Below are 18939 nucleotides of genomic sequence, written 5' to 3' on the forward strand. Positions count from 1 at the left end.
AGCATGGAGATGGTCACACAAGCACTGCTTACTTACACCAGCTGGGGCTGCTGGCTGGCAGACTCCAGGGTTACCAAGTCATCATGTATGCTCCTGGGAGGAGGATGCCCCTCACCATCTCCCCAGGGCATTACCTAGGCATTTTTCCATCTTCCTCTCCCACTTCTGTGCCAGTGAAGCCAGCCCTTCAGCCCCTAACCTGCGAGTCAGCACTCAGGGGACCCGTATCCAGCCCATCTCCTCTGGATGAAGCTGCTGAACTTTCATTTTATCCCTGACCTGCAGAGCTGGCGCTCCCTGGACCTCGCTCTCCAAACATGACACCCACTGAAGATGTCTCCTGCCCCCCTTTAAACTCCTGGTTCTCACCCCCAGCACGAACACAGTGTCCCAGAAGGTTCCCGTGTGCTGAAGTCCGCTGCAGCGAGTAACCGCGTCCACAAGAACCACACACCCCACTTCTCCCACCCACGGCCAGTGGCTCCCAGAAGCGCCAGAGAAGGGGCCACGAGCAGCCAAGGCAGCGCGCTGGGTCGCCCCGCTGCTCCTCCACCACCCGCCCCAGCACGAACCCAGACCGGGGCCGGTCTCAGCAGGAAAGCCCCGCCGCCCGCACCACAGCGAGGTGGCAGAGGGAAGCGGTGCCCAGTCCCGGGATCCCCAGCGGTGCACACGACGGCCGGCACAGCCACCTCCCCCGCCAGCCCGCACGCTGCCGGGTCTAGGCCCCGCGGCCCGGCCCACCTGCAGCCGCTGGAGGTAGGAGGCCGGCGCGTAGCCCGTCTCGCCGGAGCCGGCGCGGGTGACGAGCCACCAGTGCTGGTTGCTGCGCTCCAGCAGCAGGAACGTCTCCCCGGCGGCGAAGGGCAGCGAGTTGGGCTCGGCCGAGCGGAAGCTGTACAGGGCCCGGTACATGGTGGCGGCGGCAGAACCAGCACCTCCGACCGCCGCGGCCCAGCTCGGCCCGGCACGCCCCGCCCCCTGGCGGTGCCGGCACGCCCCCCGCACGTCAAGTGCCGCGCCACGCCCCCCGCGCAGCGCAGCGCCGTACCGCCCCCTGGCGGCGCGGCGGCGCCGCTCCCGCTGCCGGCGGCCGCCCCGGCTGCGCGGCCCCGCCCCGCCGCCGTCTGTGCGCGCGCGTGCCGCGCGGTAGGGGGCACCAGCGGCTCGCCGAGTCCCACGCGCGTGGCCCGAGCATGCCCGCGGCCGCGGGGAGAGGCGGCCGGACCGTCAAGCGGGAACGGCCGCCGTCCCCGCTCTGGGCTCAGATCTCCGCTCCGGATTGCTTGTGTCCCTCCGCCATCGCGGCTTCGGGTCGCTGCCGGCCCCAGGACAGTGCCCGGTCGCGGCTCGCATCGCGCGCCCTTGCCCCGGCGCGTCTGACCGCCACGTCCAGGCTGAACGTCCTCCCTGCCACAAACACAGCGCTTCCCGCGCTGCTCCGCCCGCCACCGCCGCTGCGCCCAGCCCAGCCGGGTGCCCCAGAAGCCCCCTCCTCTGGGCGGCCTTATTTCAGCCACCAGTGCTATTAAGTCCCCAAGGTCCCCGGGTGCCGGTGAGCCCCCTGCCCGGGCGCCACGCTCCGGGTGCGGTCCCCAGGGATGGTCCCTTCCTCCTGCGGAGAACGGCCGTGCCTCACTCACCCCCTGCGTGGAGATGGCCCCTGGCCCCAAACTGCGCCACGGCGCACACGGCGAGCAGGGAGGTGTCCGTGGGGATGCGGGTGTGCTGCCTGTCGGGCCTGGAGCCCTCGGAGAGGACATGGCGGCCCTGGCCCTGTGCATCTCTGTGCCTTGTCGCCCCGTTCCAGGAGAACAACGCTTTGGGCCCCCACCCCAAGCAGCCCAAGACCCCTGCTCCCCCTCCCAGACATCAGCAGCTCCCCCCAGGGTGCCGGGGGTGCAAGCCCCTCCTGCTACCCTGGGGAGGTGGGTGGCAGCCTGCAGCACATCGCTCTAGCCAGGGCTTTCTCCGTGCTGCCCTAGGGATGACAGGAGTTTTCCACCTGGCAAAGCCAGCACGGAGAGCCCAGCACGGGGCTGACAGCAGTGAGGCGGGGGGGCGCAGGTTATGGCGTCAGAGCGGGACTGGTACACACACTCCTGCAGCCGAGCCCACCGCAGAGATGCCCCGCTCTGGTCCTGCCCTCCCCTGCATCCCAGTGGGATGCGGGGATGAAGGGATGCAGAGGTGGAACCAGTCCACAGATCCCCCCATCCCAGCGACAGGGGAGTTTAATTCACCCAGAAGCCACCAACAATCAAATCCAGTGGTGGTTATACAATAAAAGCCAGGCCTGCGGCTGCCCTGGCCCCCTGCCTGCTCCCAGCGCAGCCCTCCCGGCCGCCGGGTTTCCCAGCACTGCTGGTGAGGTAATTCTGGCTGAGGCTGATTACAGCAGTGAGGATGGAGGATGGACCAGGAGCAAGTGGTTGCCTAGGCTCCCCACTGCCAGCAGCATACTGGGAATCGCTGCAGAGAGCTGAAGGATACACTCAGGCTGGAAAGGCAACAGGGTGCTTTGAATGGGAACGGGGAGATGTGACTGGGGACAAATCCTTCAGGAGGCTTTTGGGGTCTGGGCTTCGTGCCTGGTCATGGTCCTTTCCAGGTCCCCAGTGGGGGCACAGTGTGATGGTGGGCAAGGAGTGGGCCGCTGGGGAGCAGTGCTGCAGGAGGGCAAACCTTCCCACTTGTGGTGTTACTACTCTTTATATTACCTGGATCCTATGGGGCTGGGATTCCTCCCACCTGCCCGTCCCCTGCCCGCAGTACCGCAGCCTGTCCTGGTTTCGGCTGCAGTGCTTGCCCTGCCCCGGGCTCCACTCACAGCCGTGTCCTCACTCCAGGTGAGCCCCGGCCGCTCCCTGGCCTGAGCCCAGCTCCTGTTTGTGCTAGGATAACGGCGCTTTATTTCCATGAAGTCAGCAGCACAGGCTGTGCCGGGGGGCAAAGGCAGCCGAGGGGGATGAAGGCACCCACCTCCCACACATGCGGCAGCAGCAACCGTGCCTCTGCTCGGCACAGCATGCCAGCTTTGCCAGCCAGCAGCCAGGAAAGGGCCCGGATTTCCTCTACGAGGGCTCCTGCAAACACTCCTGCACCCGGGTACGATGCACCAGGGGCAAAGAACCTCTGAGGGCGTTGGGAGCCCAGGACAGGTTCCTGCTGCTGAGGAATCAGCTCTCAATTGCAAACACTGGGTGATTTATCTTGGACAGGGAGTGGCAGGAGCAAGGATCCCGCTGCGTCATTTGTGGGTGATTTTTAAAGCCAAACTTGAGACCTCGGGTAATAACGCTTGCATCCCTTGCCCTCAGAGCCATGGGGACCAGGATCACCATAAGCATTTGAAGGGCTCGGTGCATGCACAGCAGCCTCTGCCCAAGCACCAGCAGCCCCCACGCACCCGCTTTCCTCCGGGGCCACGGAGGGGAAGTGTTGCACAACAGCATTCATATGATTGAAACACAAACTTGCCAGCTCCATGTACACTTATATAATTCTGCACCGCCTGGTCGTCAACACGTTGCAAAACAGCAGCGGGATCAATCGTTCTACTTTTAGGTATACAAATATTATTGTACTCCCAACCAGCCCTCTCTGGGTGAAAAGTCATATGGGGTGGGAGGTGCTGCCGGGACCCCAGGCCCGTGGCTCCGGGAACATGCTGCAAGCGTGTCCTGTGGGGACTGCGGGTGTTCACGAGCGGGACGGGGAGGCACTAGGACATCTCTTGGGCATGCCCCTATTTCCCGATGTCCTGGCAGCCCTCCCTCCTGGAAAACCTCATTTTTTAATGGCTGTAGAAGGGACCCCCCAACCGGATGCTTTGAGATGCCCCTCCAGCATCGGCTCTGCCACCCTGCTGAGGGGAGCGGGGCCACCCGAAGAGGGGATGGCACCCTGTCTGTGTTGCAGGCAGGAGGGGCAGCCCTGCCTCCCTCCTGCAACCTCAGGGCACGACTGGCAGGGTGGGAGCAGCCCAGCCCCTCCACAGGCAGTGCCACGTGCCCTCGCCTGCTCCAGGGACGCTGCCGGCGGTTCCCGCAGCTCTGCTGGAAGCTGGTCCAGCCACTTCCTCTCGCGAAGGCTGTTTGCAGGAGGCCGAGTCGTGCGAGGCACGGGGCTGCGCTCCGCCTGCTCGCCCACGGCCCAGGCAGCCCGGGCCGCAGTGCACGTGGCAGCTGGGCGCCGCGCGGGGTCGGGCGGCTGCGCCAGGGCGGCTGGCGTGCGGGATGCACCCATGTCCTGCTCCTGAGCAAGGTGTGGAGCTGGGCACACGTGCGGGAGGCAGGGACAGGTTTGGGCAGCTCTGCACCCTGTGCCACGTGCACGGTCCTGAGCAAGCTGGAGCAGCTCATGGCCGGGAGCATGGCCCCACATCCAGCCCGCACCATGCGCACACCAGCGTCACTTACAGGGGATCTCACCCCTCCAACTACATCCGCTCCTTTACGGGAGAAGCTCCAAAGCCAGCGCTGCCTGCCAGCAGGGGGGAAGGGCACTCCCCGCCAGGCAGGAGCAAACCCTGCTGCCGCCTCGCGCCGGGGACACGGCACTCCGTGCTGAGCCCAAAAACACCAGCGAGGGGCTTCTCTGCCGGCGGCCGCTCCCCCACGCAGCCCGACACGCGGAGGAGCCGAAGCCGTCGGGGCGGCCGGTGAGACCCGCTCCGCTCTGCTTGCCCACGGGGCCGGGGCAGCCGCGGGGCTCCTTGCGCAACCCGTCCTGCACGGAGCCCACGGCGCGGCTGGCGGGGGGCCAGGCCCCCCCGCGGCCGGGAGGAAGGAGCAGCCAGCCGCTGCCAGCAGCTGCGCTTCCTGGAAACGGAGAAGACAGAAGGTCGGGAGAGTTGAGGGATGGCGGCGGGGGGACCAGGGGGATGCTGCGGGAAGGATTGAGGTTTTGCACGCAGTCCGGCCCGCCCAGCAGCTCCACTTTGAGAAAACAAGCTCTTTGGCTTCACGCAGCAGCGCCCTGTGCTTCGTTAAGCTCTCTGCTCACGTCCTGACCTGGCGAGCCCCTCGCCGGCCCGCGCGCTGTGCTTGCTGGCACGGCCAGCAGCCAGAGGACAGCCCCTGCCCAGCTCTCCCCTGCCAGGGCAGCTCTGCAGGCTGCTATGCCGCGTTGTGGGAATGGCCATTTCAGAGGAATATGGCTTTTTCTGTCTTCAGCTCAGCAGCCAAACATCTCGCCTGCAGTGTAAAGCCTGGATGCAGGCAGAAGACATTTGCATGGTGAGAGAAGGGGAGGGGAGGCCTGGGGAAAGGTGCTTGGTAGCGAGAGCGCAGGGTGCAGCACAGGGTGCAGCACTACACCCCGGGCTCCCCACGCTGTCCTTCCCACTGCAGGGCTGCCAGGGTGAAGGAGATGTGCTCTCAGGTTCACATTTCTGACCAAGCCAGCACTGTGTTACCCAACATCACCCTTCTCATGTCCTTCCCCATTACGTACATGTTGGCTGGGGAAGCGCTGCAGAGTGAGGGGTTGCCTGGGGTGCAGTGGCAGGCCCTGGCCCTGCGGGCTGGAGGAGCTCCCCTTTCAAAGAGACATTGAAAAGACCCTGCCGTTCCAGCACAGCCTGTCATGGCTTGGCTGGTGGGGACATTGCTATGGTGCAAACCCAAGAAAGAAAAGACGACAGAGCCCATGGCCCCATCCGGAGCTGGCAGCACAGCATGGCGGATGCCAGCCTGCGTTGCGTGAGGCTGCTGCCAAGGTCATCCTTTGCTGCCCAGGCTGTCCATGGGGCAGGGCGGGCAAGGACCATGTCCCTGCTTGCAGCCTTCACCTGAGGGCAAGCCCTGGGCAGGTGGGTGGGTGCAGCTGGTCCCAGCAGGCCCAGGTTGCCAGGATGGGGAGCTCAGCCAGGGGAGTGGGGTGCTCGGTGTGGTGGGCGCTGATGCCCAGCACCCCGCTGGGGTTTGCTCTGCCCTCATGCAGGCAGCTAAGTCTCAGGCTGTGAGCGAAGGTCAGGGGAGAGGCGGCTGCGGGAGGCCCCTTAGCCAACTCTCATTTCCATACAATTCAGGGAAGGCAGCTCCCAGCCAGAGACACAAGCCATTCCCAGTCCCCTCTGCCCTGCGTGGCTCCAGGCTGCAGCACTGCTGCAGCTGTGTCCAAGTGGCAGCACGGGACCCTCGGCTCCCTGCCATGAGGACACTGGGAGCCACCGTGTCCCCAGCAAGGTTCGGGGCAGGAGGATGTGCCCTGTGCCTTGCTGGAGCTGAGCACCCTGCAGCCCCGGGGCCCTGGGGTGAGTGGGGCACACCACTCTCCCCTGGGCAGGGTCACTGCGACACTGGGCCGCTGCCCTGCGGGGGTGCTGCTGCCCGGCCACAGGGAAACATTTTGCTCTTGCTCCACAAAAGCCATTTGTGTTTCCCTCCCCACTGGCAGGGACCCAGCTCGGGGGAAGAAGTCCAGTGGCTACTCAAAAGGCAGCATCAAAGGATGGGGACAGCATAGGGGATGGAGGTGAGCTCTCTTCTGGGGCGGGCTCATGGGCTGTCCCTTGCCTCTTGCGCCTGCCCTGCCCCGCCCCGATGCCAGGGTGGCAACCTGCCAAGAGGCCCTGGCAAGCCCACAGACTCCCACTCAGCCCCCCGTCCTGGTCCCCAGTGCCTCACCATCAAAGCAGAGCTCAATTCACCGGAGAAGCCGGCGCCGGCCACAGGAATGTGTTTCATCTCTGGCCAGCTGACCCCTGGCGATTCCCGGCAGCCGCCCCAGTTTTGGGCTAGAAGTGACCTATTTACATAAGGTGAGCTCCCCGCAAGCCTGGGGCCAGCGCAGCATCGTGCAGGGTGGCCGTGGGGAAGCAGGGCTGGGGGTGCTCAGGTCCAGCCAGGCTGGACCATGCACTGCCACTTGCCCAGCCCCTGCAAAGCCCCTGGCGCAGGGTCAGGCCCAGCACACCACAGCCGCCTGGACAGCAGGGTGATGGCCTTGCTCAGGCTGGGCTGGCAGGAAAAGGTGGGTCCTCTCCAAGCATCAGGAAGCAGCGGCCAGGGAGGGGACCAGACACAGGGGAGCCAAGCAGACGTGCGCTCAGCATCGTCCTCCACGGGGCAGAGGCTGCAGCGACCGCAAAAGCGAGGTGTCCCTGCCGGGGCACAGGCTGCCCCAGCTCCCCATCCCCTCACCTGGCTGTGGGGCTGCCCCTTGGAGGTGCCTCTGCCGGGGCTCAGTACTCCCCGGGACAGACCAAGGAGCCAGCTGGGATGCCCCCTCCCCGTGCTCCTACCGGCACGACCAGTGCCCAGCGGGGAGCTTACTGCCCAGGGAGGACTGGAGCCGTGGAGAGCCACGCTCAGGGCACACACGGCAAGGGCAGGATTATTCCCTGGAGGGGAAAACGCCCCAGCACTTGCTAGAGGTTTTCTCCCCAGTACCTGCTACTGCTGCCTGCAGGGGCCAGGCTGCTTCGTAACTCCGTAACCCCGCTGCCTGCCCTGGCCGGGAGGGACATCTCCGGAGCATCTGCCTCAGGTCAACCTGATGCCGCCTGCCAGCAGCGTCCCTGCGCCAGTGGAGGGAAACCAGTCGCCCCCCAGTCCCTTCCCCAGCCTGACGCTGCTCTACCGTTATCCTGTCCTTCCGTTCTTCACTGTGTCCCGACAGGTGGGCGACCACCAGGGCCCCTCAGCAACCACACCCCCCCTCCCCAAACCTATAAGCTGCTTGTCCCAGTCTTGCCCCCGGAGAAGCCCAGGCGCAGGGGTGATGGGCAGCTGCTTGCTCCCGTTACGCAATTGCCTTTCCCCAAACACAAGGAACTGCTCAGAGGGATTTGTGCAGAACAGCATGGAAGGAAAACAGACCTGCTCTTGAACTTTGCAAGATAATATGTCATTCAGAGCGCTCGCCTTCTAGGTCGCCCTCTCTTTAACCCTTTGAGGACATGGTCTGGGCCGGGATGCCTGCGGTTTAGATCAACGTGCAAGTTGGGGAGATTTTTCCTCCTGACATTTTGCTGTTGCAGCTTTTAAAGCAATTAATTAAAAAGGTCACCTCTGTCCCCGCTCGCCGCCTCGCACTGCTGCAGGCCCAGGAAGCTCCCAACCACCTTGTTGTTGCTTTGCGGCGCTGGCACGGCCCCCGCTAATCCTCGGGCAATATTGGCAGAAGGATTTCAGCAGCACAGGCCGGGGCCTGCAGGGGCAGGGGCCAGGTCTGCCCCCCAGCCCCGCTTCCCACAGCAGCACCAGTTCCACCTGGGGTTTTGTTATTGTTCTATGCGCACCCCCCAGGGCGCTGGCTGCTGACTCCATGCTGCTCGGAGACCAGGTCTAGACCCAAGCTTACGCCGCTGGCAGCGTTACTGAGAGCGCAGCTCCCTGCCTGTACTCAGGGCCCTGTCTGCAGGCAGCAAAACAAAGAGGACTTGTTCTGGAGGCAGCTTGCATCAGAGCAAATGCGATTGTTCTCATCGGATTTTATGAATTCCCTCCAGAGTTCCTACGTAACACAAGTACATTAGAGGACTTTATCCCTGCTAATTTCAGACTACAAAGTCAAACCGTGTATCAGATGAATCTGCACAGGCAGGCTTATGCATATGCAGCACCAGCGACAGGCAACTGTAGGGCCTGCCAGGAGGCTCGTCATGAGCTCATTAGCGGAGGGCATCGCATCCTGAGCGGCAGAACTGAAAAGGAAACATCACACATTGCAGCCGCGGCCCCTCTCCGTGTTCCAGGCACCCTGACTCACACCTACGGCACATCTCTGGGACAGCAGGCAGGAAGCGTCGCTGCCCAGAGCATTTTGCAATTTTAAGTGCCAAGAATAAATAGCTCCATCCTCCCCGCCAAGGCTTTTTGCAGGTGCCAGAGCAGCTCAGGGGCAGATAGTGGGGCCCTGTCAGCTGCACCCCGCACCGGAGACTCATGAAGCAGCAACAAATGGTAAGTTAAGGATGGGCAAAGTTACCTCATGGGGAAAGCCCCCCATGTTCAGACATGAAATAGTGACTGCAAGACATAAAAATACCTGTTTAGTTTCTGCCTGAACACTACAGAACAAACAAAACAAAAACCACAAACTAACATTAAGAGCAAAGGTAAAAAAAAACCCCTCTTTGAAAGTACAGAAAAGCACAGGACAGCCATCAGAGACTTTGATCAGGAAAACTCAATAGCAACAGCCAGGGAATATGAAACTAAAGCTGCAACTAAAGCTGTGTGGCTACAGGTGATTGAAGAGGGTGACCTTCCACCAGCCGATCTGCCTTCCCATTACACCCCACCTCTCCTAGGCACACCTGCAGGCAGCCAAAGGATGAGCTGGGGAGACGATCCTGACACCACCCACCTCCCCGAACTCTTCATCTCACATAAGCTTGCTGCTTTATCTTGGGCAACCCTAACACGCAACATCCCCATACTTACCTCAGCACTTCCACACCCAGTCATCTTCCATACTAGCACGACAACTAACAAGCTTCACAAGGGCAGAAGTAATTTAGCTAAAAACAGTTAGATAAGTAAATGTTCTTTTCCTAAAAGCACCAGTGGTTTGGAGTTACTTTGTTACTTCAGTTACTCACTGTCCTCTCACTTTCTGATACTTCCTTCCCATCTTTGTCCCAAGTAAGATTTTAAGCCTCTTAGGATACCTTTCAGGCCCTGCAGCTCTCCCCTAGTCCCTGCCATTGCAGCTAATCCTGTAGGAGTTTCTTACGCATGTTTTGGCTCAACTAAGATTAAAAAAAATGTCAGTAGCTCTCTAGAAATAGGTTACATAGCCTGAGATGTAGTTTACAAGACTCTGAAAGAAGAAAAAGGTTGTTAGAGATTAGGGAGCAAGTATATTAGGGACAAGTTCTCACTTATCAAAGTCACAACATTCCGGCTGGAAGGGACCTCTGGAGGTCTCTCACCCAGCCTTCCGCCATTCAGTCCCTCCGAGCCATCCTTCTCCCATCTATGGAGGCCCCATTGCCTCAGCCTCTCCTCAAAGGGCAGGTGCTCCATCCCCCAGCCAAGCTTGGTGGCTCCCTGTTGGACTTGCTCATCGCTCTTGACAGGAAACCCAGAACAGATGTGCTATTTCGCACACAATCTCATGAGGCAGGCAAGAACCTTGGTGTTTATATGCTGCTTTTGCATTACACCCAGAAAGATCTCTAAGCTTCATCTCTTCCTCAGTCACCAGCAACAACAGAAGCATCACTTACAATGAACAAAAAGAATTTTATTGGAACGTATACACACAGGGATAACAGAGGTATCTGAGTAATCAAATATGGAATGTTTAAGAAAGTTAAAATAAATAAGGATACCAAGTTTTGCCAGTGCTAGGTCCAGCACCAATATAAGTAAATGCCCTCTGAACAAGTCTGACTCTGACAGGACCATCCTTGCAGAGCCTGTAAAGATTCCTACCACCAGAAAGTGGCCAATAATTTTGGAATACAAAGAGTCACAATAGTGCTTTCTACTGATGTGCATTCACACTGTTTATTCACTACTTTCGTCTCTTATTTCTTTAATAATATCTATTAAATTCTGAAGTCCAAAAACATAACCAGTGTCTTGGCCCTCATGCACCACACTATCTTCTCCATAGTACTTGCAGGTTGTGTGGGCAAAGTCTATCATACGGACATCAACAGTACTAGCAGTTGGTTTGTAGGCATACGCTCCTGCCGACTCATCTGACGATTCCTCTGAAAGGTCCTCTAAGTCCTCCGGGTCTGAGTCGACAGCTACTTCCTGCCTTTCCTTTCCATCATAAATGATCAGCAGGGAGCTCGAATAGAAGCGATAAGACTCCTGTTTCTCTAGAACAGACTTGAGCTCAGTCAGTTTTTTAATAACAGATTCAAACAGTTCCCTGCGCAGATATTTGCCATTATGAAAGAACTGGTAAAGTGCTTCTTTAAATCCTTGGACTGAGAGTTTTCTTCCGTGGTATTTATTCATGAACATTAGCTGGCCAGTGCCTGCCTGGTAGACCTGCATATACAAACACAAGATAAGAGAAAAGGAATAGTTAAAATTGCTGGTAATACTGACTCAAAGCCTTCAGAAAAAAAAAAAAGGACATGCTACAGAAAGCTTTTACAAGATGACACACTACTCTCAAAATTGCTCTTGCACAGTTACAGAAACTGCTAACAACAACAGATCCAGCAGTGTCTACAGAACTCAGAGCCACAGAGGAAATGGAAAATTCCTTCAGTTTAGATTTAAACTTTTCCACCAGGACTGTAAGAATGAGGAGTTTAAGTGAGATTAAGAAAGCTGCGGCCAAGATCTCCAAAATCAAGCTACAACTTGTACCACAGCCACTCATTCAGCTCATTATTTGCCTCTGCTCACAGACATACCAGTTGATTCCCAGAATGCTCAGCTCTAAGTGACAGCAAACCCTCTCATGTAAAACTGAGGTGTGCCCCCTAATCCTCTGTATTTAAAGAAGTCAGAGGTGCTCCTGTGGGAAGATTCCTTCCTATAGGACAGTAGTGTATGCACCACACAGCTAGATAATGCCTAAACATTTGGGTCAAGTAAGGATTTCAGGTGCCTCCAAAATTCCTCCTTGTTTTCCAGCACAAGTCTATACTGGAAGGTGAACAAGGAACAGGCCCCGCTCAAATCCCAGCACACTGTGGTTAGAAATGCAGCTCCCACATTTCCATTCCTGCCTCGTGCTTTTCTCCAAAGTTAAACAGCGAGCTGAACACCAAATGTGCCAATAGTCATGCTGTGAAACAAGTCCCAGCAAACACTGCTGGCATTCCTGGAATCTACTGGATGGGAGGAGAGAGGCTTCAGAAAAATACTCAAATACAAACAGGTTGTTTCCCATTTGTCACTCTAGGAATACAGAAACAAGTAAACAAAACACTCAGGTGAAAGTCCACATAACTCTATCTCCTTATTTGACCATGAGTCTTATCACATTTACCAAGCCACTTCTTGTCTGCACTTTGCAACAAGTCTACTTTAAGCAGTGAAAGATCTGTGGCTTTTCAAAGCTGACAACACAGAACTGATTGCTTGTTAATATTCTGGCAAATTTCTACATGCTTTACTCAAAACACATGTACTGGCAGACCCTCCTTTCAGTTGTTTCCTACACTATCCTGAAATGTTAACCCAATCAGTAATTTTACTACACAGTTTAACTGCTGCTATGGTGCAGGAGACTGTGCTTGGAGAACACATTCACGTGTAGATGTAGAGCGTGTGCTGCAGGTTGCTCCTGCAGATGCTGCCACCTTCAAGGGAAGTGATACTCAAAAGCGTCATTCCCCTCACTGAAGGAAATGAAGCACAGCATCTTGAGGATAGCAACACAGGGGATGACTACATAAGCCAAAAACCCCACTAACAGAAACAGGTGCAAATCTGTTGCTCTACACATAAAAAGTTTTCCTCTCACCTGCATGCCACAAACTCGGACTCCAATAACAGCTGATGTGCTCTGCTGACACTTGCGAATCTGATTAGCCTTCTTCTCTTCTGACGCATCATCTCCATGCTGTCGGGTTCCCATCTTAAGGTCCAACACACATGGTACTTCATATCGAGATGTTAGGTTTTCCAGCAAAATGAATTCTGGTTAGTTAAGGAACAATTCTCACAATGAGGAATACAGGTTTTCAAACCATTATCACAGATTTTGTAGTGCCACATTCTTAAATTTAAGCATACCCAAAACAAACCCAGTATATAGTAGCCTATCAAAAATTAGTTACATAAACTTGGCATAAAGCAGAGTGGATATCTAGTTCCATTTTGACTGGTCTCTAGAGAAGACAGGCCAATTTCCACAGTGAGTGGAAAAAAGCAAGCAGGGTCATATAGAAATATAAGATGGCAGCTTATATTATGGAGTACTTCCTGCCTAGTAAGAGACTTTTTTTGTGGGAAATTAAGATTTTGTGTGCTTCAGTCACCATTCAAAAAACAGTGAAGCATTTTTACTCCACCTCTGAAAGAGACGTTAAAAAGCACTTCAGACATCTGTAGTAATACTGTTTCAGAAATATCACACACTTCTACTTAGGTAATTTAATAATCATCTACAGTGAAATGGTGAGGATACCAGCCATGAAAGGTTTTCTATCATTTTGAACAGTTTATTAGGGAGAGATGTTGTAGTAATCCATTCACCGGAACTCCTCACATATGAGGAACTTGTTTACCTAAGTATACAGATACTAATATTTTTGCAGGATGTATCAGTTGCATCCAAGCCTACATACAGCAAGATTTCTTTTCCACAGAATGCACAGGGTGGAGACGTTTGCCCACGGTTCCAGAGCACAAAACCAGTGACCAAATCCATGAAAGCTGAAGCACACTGGTTTTGTGTTTCTCATGTTCCAATCCTACATGACAGTTTATATTCAGCTTTTCTTTATCAAAAAGGATCACTAAAAGGAGACTACTAGAAGCGGACAACTCCAGGTATTGGAATACCCTCTATATTTAAAGCAACATTAAAAAGTTGCTAAAGAGAGAAAGATGATGCTAGTTTTTAAGATCACCAATACCAAAACAGTAACAAAGGGACAGAACTTTCCTGCTCTGAAAGCTTACAGTAGTAAACTGGTTTTGTGGAAGATCCCAAACACAGTGTGCTATAAAACCTTTCCACTAACTAATTCACAATTTGTAGATTTGAATTAAGTCATCTGAATTTCCTAGCCTAGCTAGTTTATTACATGCTGGAAAAGCCCATGTTCTGGAAAGTGCTGGCAATCCCTTCAAAGTCACCAAATAAATCATGGCTTCGGAGACTTTCTCTGGATTGCAGTTAAGCCTGCGCTGTACTTTTATCTGGCACATTCAAGAAATAAAAAGCAGAGCCCTACTCATTCCATCGTTATGAATTATTTTCAGGAAAGGATACTATATTGATTCCGGTGTTTTGCATTTTCCTTCATCCGCTGTAACTGCTGCTGGTGACATTTCATGCTCCAAGGATTATGGTGTTTAAACTGTGAACTGACATTTCCTTTTTTCTCTACAGTATAATACAAGACTTCAGATTTCTTCAGCCACTCAAATTCTTCCTCCAGTTTGTGACTAGAAAACAGAACAAAGCAGCAGATTAGAGGTCAAGTAGAAAAATAAGCACTTTAAAGGGGTTGTCAGTGGATTTAACTTTACGAATTATTTTGCTCACCTTTATCAACAGCTAGCATAAGATTCTTTTGCTTTCTGTGCAATTAGAAAAGTTGCCCATCAGCAATATTTCAACCTTTATAAAGCTACTTCCATATTAATATAAATCAGCATATAGCCAAATATGCTACAAAACATGTAGTAATTCTATTTATATATTCTTTACCTGTGTGAATTACTTCCATAGAAGTAATGCAAGAAGTAGCGATATGCTTTAAGATTTATCCTTTGCTCGGGTCACTGTTTTTAGCACAATACATCACAGCTCAGTTTACAGTAGGCACAATTTATATAAATGAACAGGGGAGAAAATGTCACTAACATGGATAAAGCAGGATTCCTACAAAAGTGTGGCATATATAGCAACACTGAAATATTTTTTTGTCTTTATACAACTATTGTGCTTTTGCAGGTGGTTTGAGGTTTTTGTTCTTTCTTTTTTTGCAGAAGCTTCAAAAATAACTTTGGGAAGCCTTTTTCAATTCATCACAGGGAAAAAAATAATGAAAAGACTCAACATGGTACTGGGCTGAGGATGTATTACTTTCACTAATGAACCTGTCTGCACCAAAGAGGTCAGGAAAAACAGAAGAAAGAAGAGCAGAAAGTGAAAGTTAAGAGTTCTGGAGAATTCTCTGGAGTCCTGGAGCCCAGATCCTAATTTGACAGCAAAAAATGTTATACTTCAACATTCCGCATTCCAGTTCCCACATCAAACTTGCCTTTTCATTTTTTCCTCTTTCCTGTGCTGTCGGACCCACTCCTTAGATATCTTCTCATTTTCTAACAACATTGTCTTTTTGTTAGTCCATCTTAACAGCTTACTCTTGGGTTCACAGTCAGAATTATCTAAGTTTTCTAAGTTATCGTGGTCCCCACTTAATGGATATGCTATTAGACACAAGTTTCCATCTTCATCCTCTTCAAAGCTCACAGACACCACACCTGAAGAGAGAAACAACACAGGCAGTTATGAACTGCTAAAGTGACAAGCAAGCCTTTTAGAACACATGATTTTACACTAAGAATATAGCAACTTTTGTTTTTTTCTCTTACCCTGGTCCTTAGTTTCTATCTTGCCACAGGCCAAACCTCATCTGCCAACCTAACAAATATCAAAAGACCTAGACAAAAATGACACCTCACAAAAGACAATTTATCATATTAACAAAACAACGATACAAAAGGTTCTTTTCTCTCTGATGCAGTCAAGTAAGAGACAAATAATAACAGGAGACAATTTCAATTAATAAAAGTTTTTATTAATTTAAAGAACCTGACTGGGCTGACCCTAAGTGAGATGTAAAACAGTTAACATCTTGCAGTGAAAAGTGACCTGCACAAAAAAACCCCCACAAAACAAAAAAAAAAACCCAAAACCAAAAACCAAAACACACCAAAAGCTTTAGGTTTTGCATGACAGCAAAGCAAAAAGGACTTATCCAAACAAGATTTGGTTAATAGATTCCCCAGGGAAAAGAAAAGATGTGCAAGTAGAGCAAAACAAGGAAAATGTCACATTACAACAGAAACTAGTCCAAAAGCTTCCACTTAGAATCACCACGTTTAATTATACATTTTCTTCTCCTTTTTGGAATATATGGAATATATTTTATTGATACTGGTTATGCAGCAATCTTGTGAAATAAATAACAAAAACGTAGTACAAAACAAATCTGTTTGTGGTACAGAAACATGGTGAACCTTGAAAGCATTCTTTTTTCCTCATCCTCCCCTCAAGAGTCTCTAGAGCACTGTATTGCATTTTAAGAGTCTTAGTGGAGCGCTCTGACAGAGATGTGCTCAGTGCTACATTAGCAAGTTTCAGTGGTTAATGAAGGAGCCATAACAATTGGCTGAATTGTTTTTAAATTTTATTTTTCAGTCCTCTATCTTTTCTCAAATCAGTCTGCACAGTTCTTGCAGCTCATCACTAGGCCAGAGGGAGAGGTCTCGGCGAGAGATTGGCACTTCTGAGCTGGGCAGGCGGCTCCGAGACCTACAGTAGCCAGGGCAGGGAGTGTAGAAGCTCTGACTGACAGTCCTGCTGCCACAAAGGAAAGGACAACAGGAAAAAAGGGGGGAGCCAGCTAGCAAATGGCCTTTGGCTTTATTCTGGAAAATAACAAGAGATATGGACCAAGTGAGGCCCCTTACCCCTAAATCCCTCCCCACAAAGCCAAATACTGGTACAATAGTTCTACTACATTTTGAGAAGTATCATTCAAAGATCACATTTTCTTCCAGTCCAACAGAACTTGTAGACAGACATGTTGAAAAGTCTCTGTAAGCATGCAGGGAGTATAAAACTTTGAAACATCTCCTCTGAAGTCTTCTGCCAGTTTCACAAACAGTAGGCAAAACTGCATCACCCTTATGGTTGTTAAGATCAACGTGCTTTAAAAAGCAACTCCATTTTAAAAAGTGCTTCAGACATATTATTTATTGCCAGACAGCAGTTGATGGAATAACGAAGAGAAAGAAAAGTGTTTCTATTAACTAGCACAATGCTTAGGAGAACTGGAATTTCCACTCCTACATAACATCTGACTCAGCCTCATCACAGCTACTTGATCCTTGCCTACCTAAATGCCATGAATTTTCATTTCCTTAATGGCAGAATCAACACTGCAAATATTCAAGACACCTTACTGACATGTATTTATTGTTATCAAAATGAAAAGTCAGAGGAGAAATCAAAAACCAGAGAGATCACAACTAAGCTTACACAAAACATTGGCAACCAGTCTTATCAAATCCCTGTAAACAAACATTAACCAAGCGGCAAAAAAAAAAATTTAGAAATCCACAAAAAAGCAGCAGAGAATTACTGAAAACATTCACAAGCTGTTAGCTACTTACCTGTGCCTAAGGGAGATATATGGGCTATCACCAGCAGAGCTGCTCTACTCTAATGCTGTTAGTCAGCCCAAACACCAACTTTGGCAAGCATTTCCACCCTGCATCTCCATAGCCTGCCTCAGACAACATCAAAATACATGAAAAGAAAACCCTAAAATCTCTTCAGCACAGAAGAGATTTCAGAGATAACAGAGCACAGCACGCTTGTATTGACAGAAAGCAAGCCCAACGCAACCCTAAGGTTTGGTCACTTACCCTCGTATTGCGGAGTGAATTTACGCATTTCTGTTGGGAGAGTCTCATAGAACTGGTGTTCCCTCTGAATAAGGGGTTTACAGATGGTCTTGTCATTAAACCGGAGGACACAGGAGTGTCCTCCAACCTGGTGGACAAAAGGCTCGAGCAGGACTCCCTTGGAATAGTGCTCCACTTCCATAGCTCCAAATGCTGGGCTCATCCTTGTAGCACATTAGACAGAAGGCGGCGACAGTAGTGAAGGCAGTTCAGAGCCAGAACCCTCCGAGATCCGAGTGTGTTTATTCCGATTCACAAGTCTGTTAAAACAAACACAAGAGAGCGCCGGGCCGTCAGTCTCCCCGCACGCTGAGGCCTGGGTGAACAAGACTGAGAGCCGGTGCCGCTAGCCAAGCCGGCCGCGCAGGCTGCTCCGAGCCGAGGGGAGCGGAGTGCGGAGCGAAGCGCAGCGCCGCTCGCCCTGCACAGGCGGACGACTGCGGGCCAGGTCGGGGCGCAGCCAGGCAGGCACGCCGCGGCCCCGCCCCTCAGCGCGCCGCAACCAATTGGAGGCTCCGAGGGGCGGAGCAGAAAGCCCTGCGGGGCACTCGCTCCAGCCGCGCATGCGCATCGGCAGCGCTGGTCAGAGGGCGAGCCGCGGATAAAACCGTAAAACTCCTGGCTTTTTTTTTTTTTTTTAATTAAAAAATACTGACGGTAAGTCCTGGCGAGTCCTACTTCAAGTTACGTCTAACACTCTCCAGCATCCGTTCAGAGAGCCAGACGTATCAGCGTTCCCAGCGATCCCTCCCCGCGCTGAAGGTTACCAGCGCACATCCCAGGCCAGCCAGAGAAATTCGGAATTAAAACCAAGTTTACAATTCCGCCCTTCCAGACAACGACAGCAATCACAGAAATCCGCCGAGGACCAGACTGGATACTTATTTCACCATTTTATTCACAACAATATGTCAGATATTTAAGATGTTACATAAATGCTAACTTTTCAGATTAAAAACATAATGCTAATAAGCCGTTTTTCCAGGAACCTTTTTGCATAGATTCATCAGAAGGCAGAGTGTTTTGTGCCATCAGCATCCAAAGGTTCTGCTACCATACCCCTGTGACTACACACTGCCCAGTTCTGGCCAGCCTCCAGTTTCATACAACTTGCAGTTCAATATGCAATTCAAGGATCAAAGCTAAGAAACGAAACATGACTGTCTTGGCCTCTACCTTCCAGTAAACTTTTAAGTCCAGTTGCTCTAATTTTAGACCAGAGCTTTAATGATTAACTTTTTGCAGCTAAAAACAACCTTGTACTTATTTTGTCTGACGATCATTACACGAACAATAATGCACTTAATTCAGAGAGACTACAAAGTGTTCTAGGTCACAGGTCTATTTTTATTTGTCCTCCTTCGATATTTAACAGCTTTACATTAACTGGAAAAGCAGAGACCTGTGGGCTTAAAGCAACGGTGCTAACAGAACTACAGATGCCTACGGCATGACCTGTACATAAGGGCATTAGCTGAATTAACCTAAACTGCTCAAAGGAACAACAGATCGATCAATTGAACTCCAGCTCCTGGAATGTTTACCTGCACCGAAAGGTAACAAGTCAGAGTTTTACTGACTATACACCAGTTAGCTTTCTTCCCCCCTCCTTTCTTTGAAAAGCCCTATGTGACAA

General features: G+C 52.3%; 2 protein-coding genes across 2 annotated transcripts in view; both read right to left on the reverse strand.

Annotated features, from left to right (window-relative positions):
- The window catches only part of NCKIPSD (NCK interacting protein with SH3 domain), a gene marked incomplete at both ends in the record, with an annotated part of 52975 nt that extends 52060 nt beyond the window's left edge, over nt 1-915 (reverse strand). Inside the window, one exon of the mRNA XM_082004492.1 lies at nt 745-915. Coding sequence (XP_081860618.1) covers nt 745-915 — 171 coding nt within the window. The remainder of the gene's footprint in view (nt 1-744) is intronic.
- A 9302-nt stretch (nt 916-10217) lies between these two features.
- Nucleotides 10218-18116, reverse strand: IP6K2 (inositol hexakisphosphate kinase 2). Its single transcript, XM_082004387.1, has 5 exons — nt 17265-18116; nt 14870-15092; nt 13873-14048; nt 12397-12572; nt 10218-10964 (listed from the first exon to the last, which is right to left on the reverse strand). The coding sequence occupies exons 1-5, from the start codon at nt 17464-17466 to the stop codon at nt 10467-10469; spliced, it is 1275 nt and encodes a 424-aa protein (XP_081860513.1). The 5' UTR covers nt 17467-18116; the 3' UTR covers nt 10218-10466.
- Nucleotides 18117-18939: the final 823 nt, after the last annotated feature.

This window comes from Phaethon aethereus, assembly GCF_964289735.1.
Source record: "Phaethon aethereus genome assembly, chromosome: 11".
Taxonomy (NCBI): Eukaryota; Metazoa; Chordata; class Aves; order Phaethontiformes; family Phaethontidae; genus Phaethon; species Phaethon aethereus.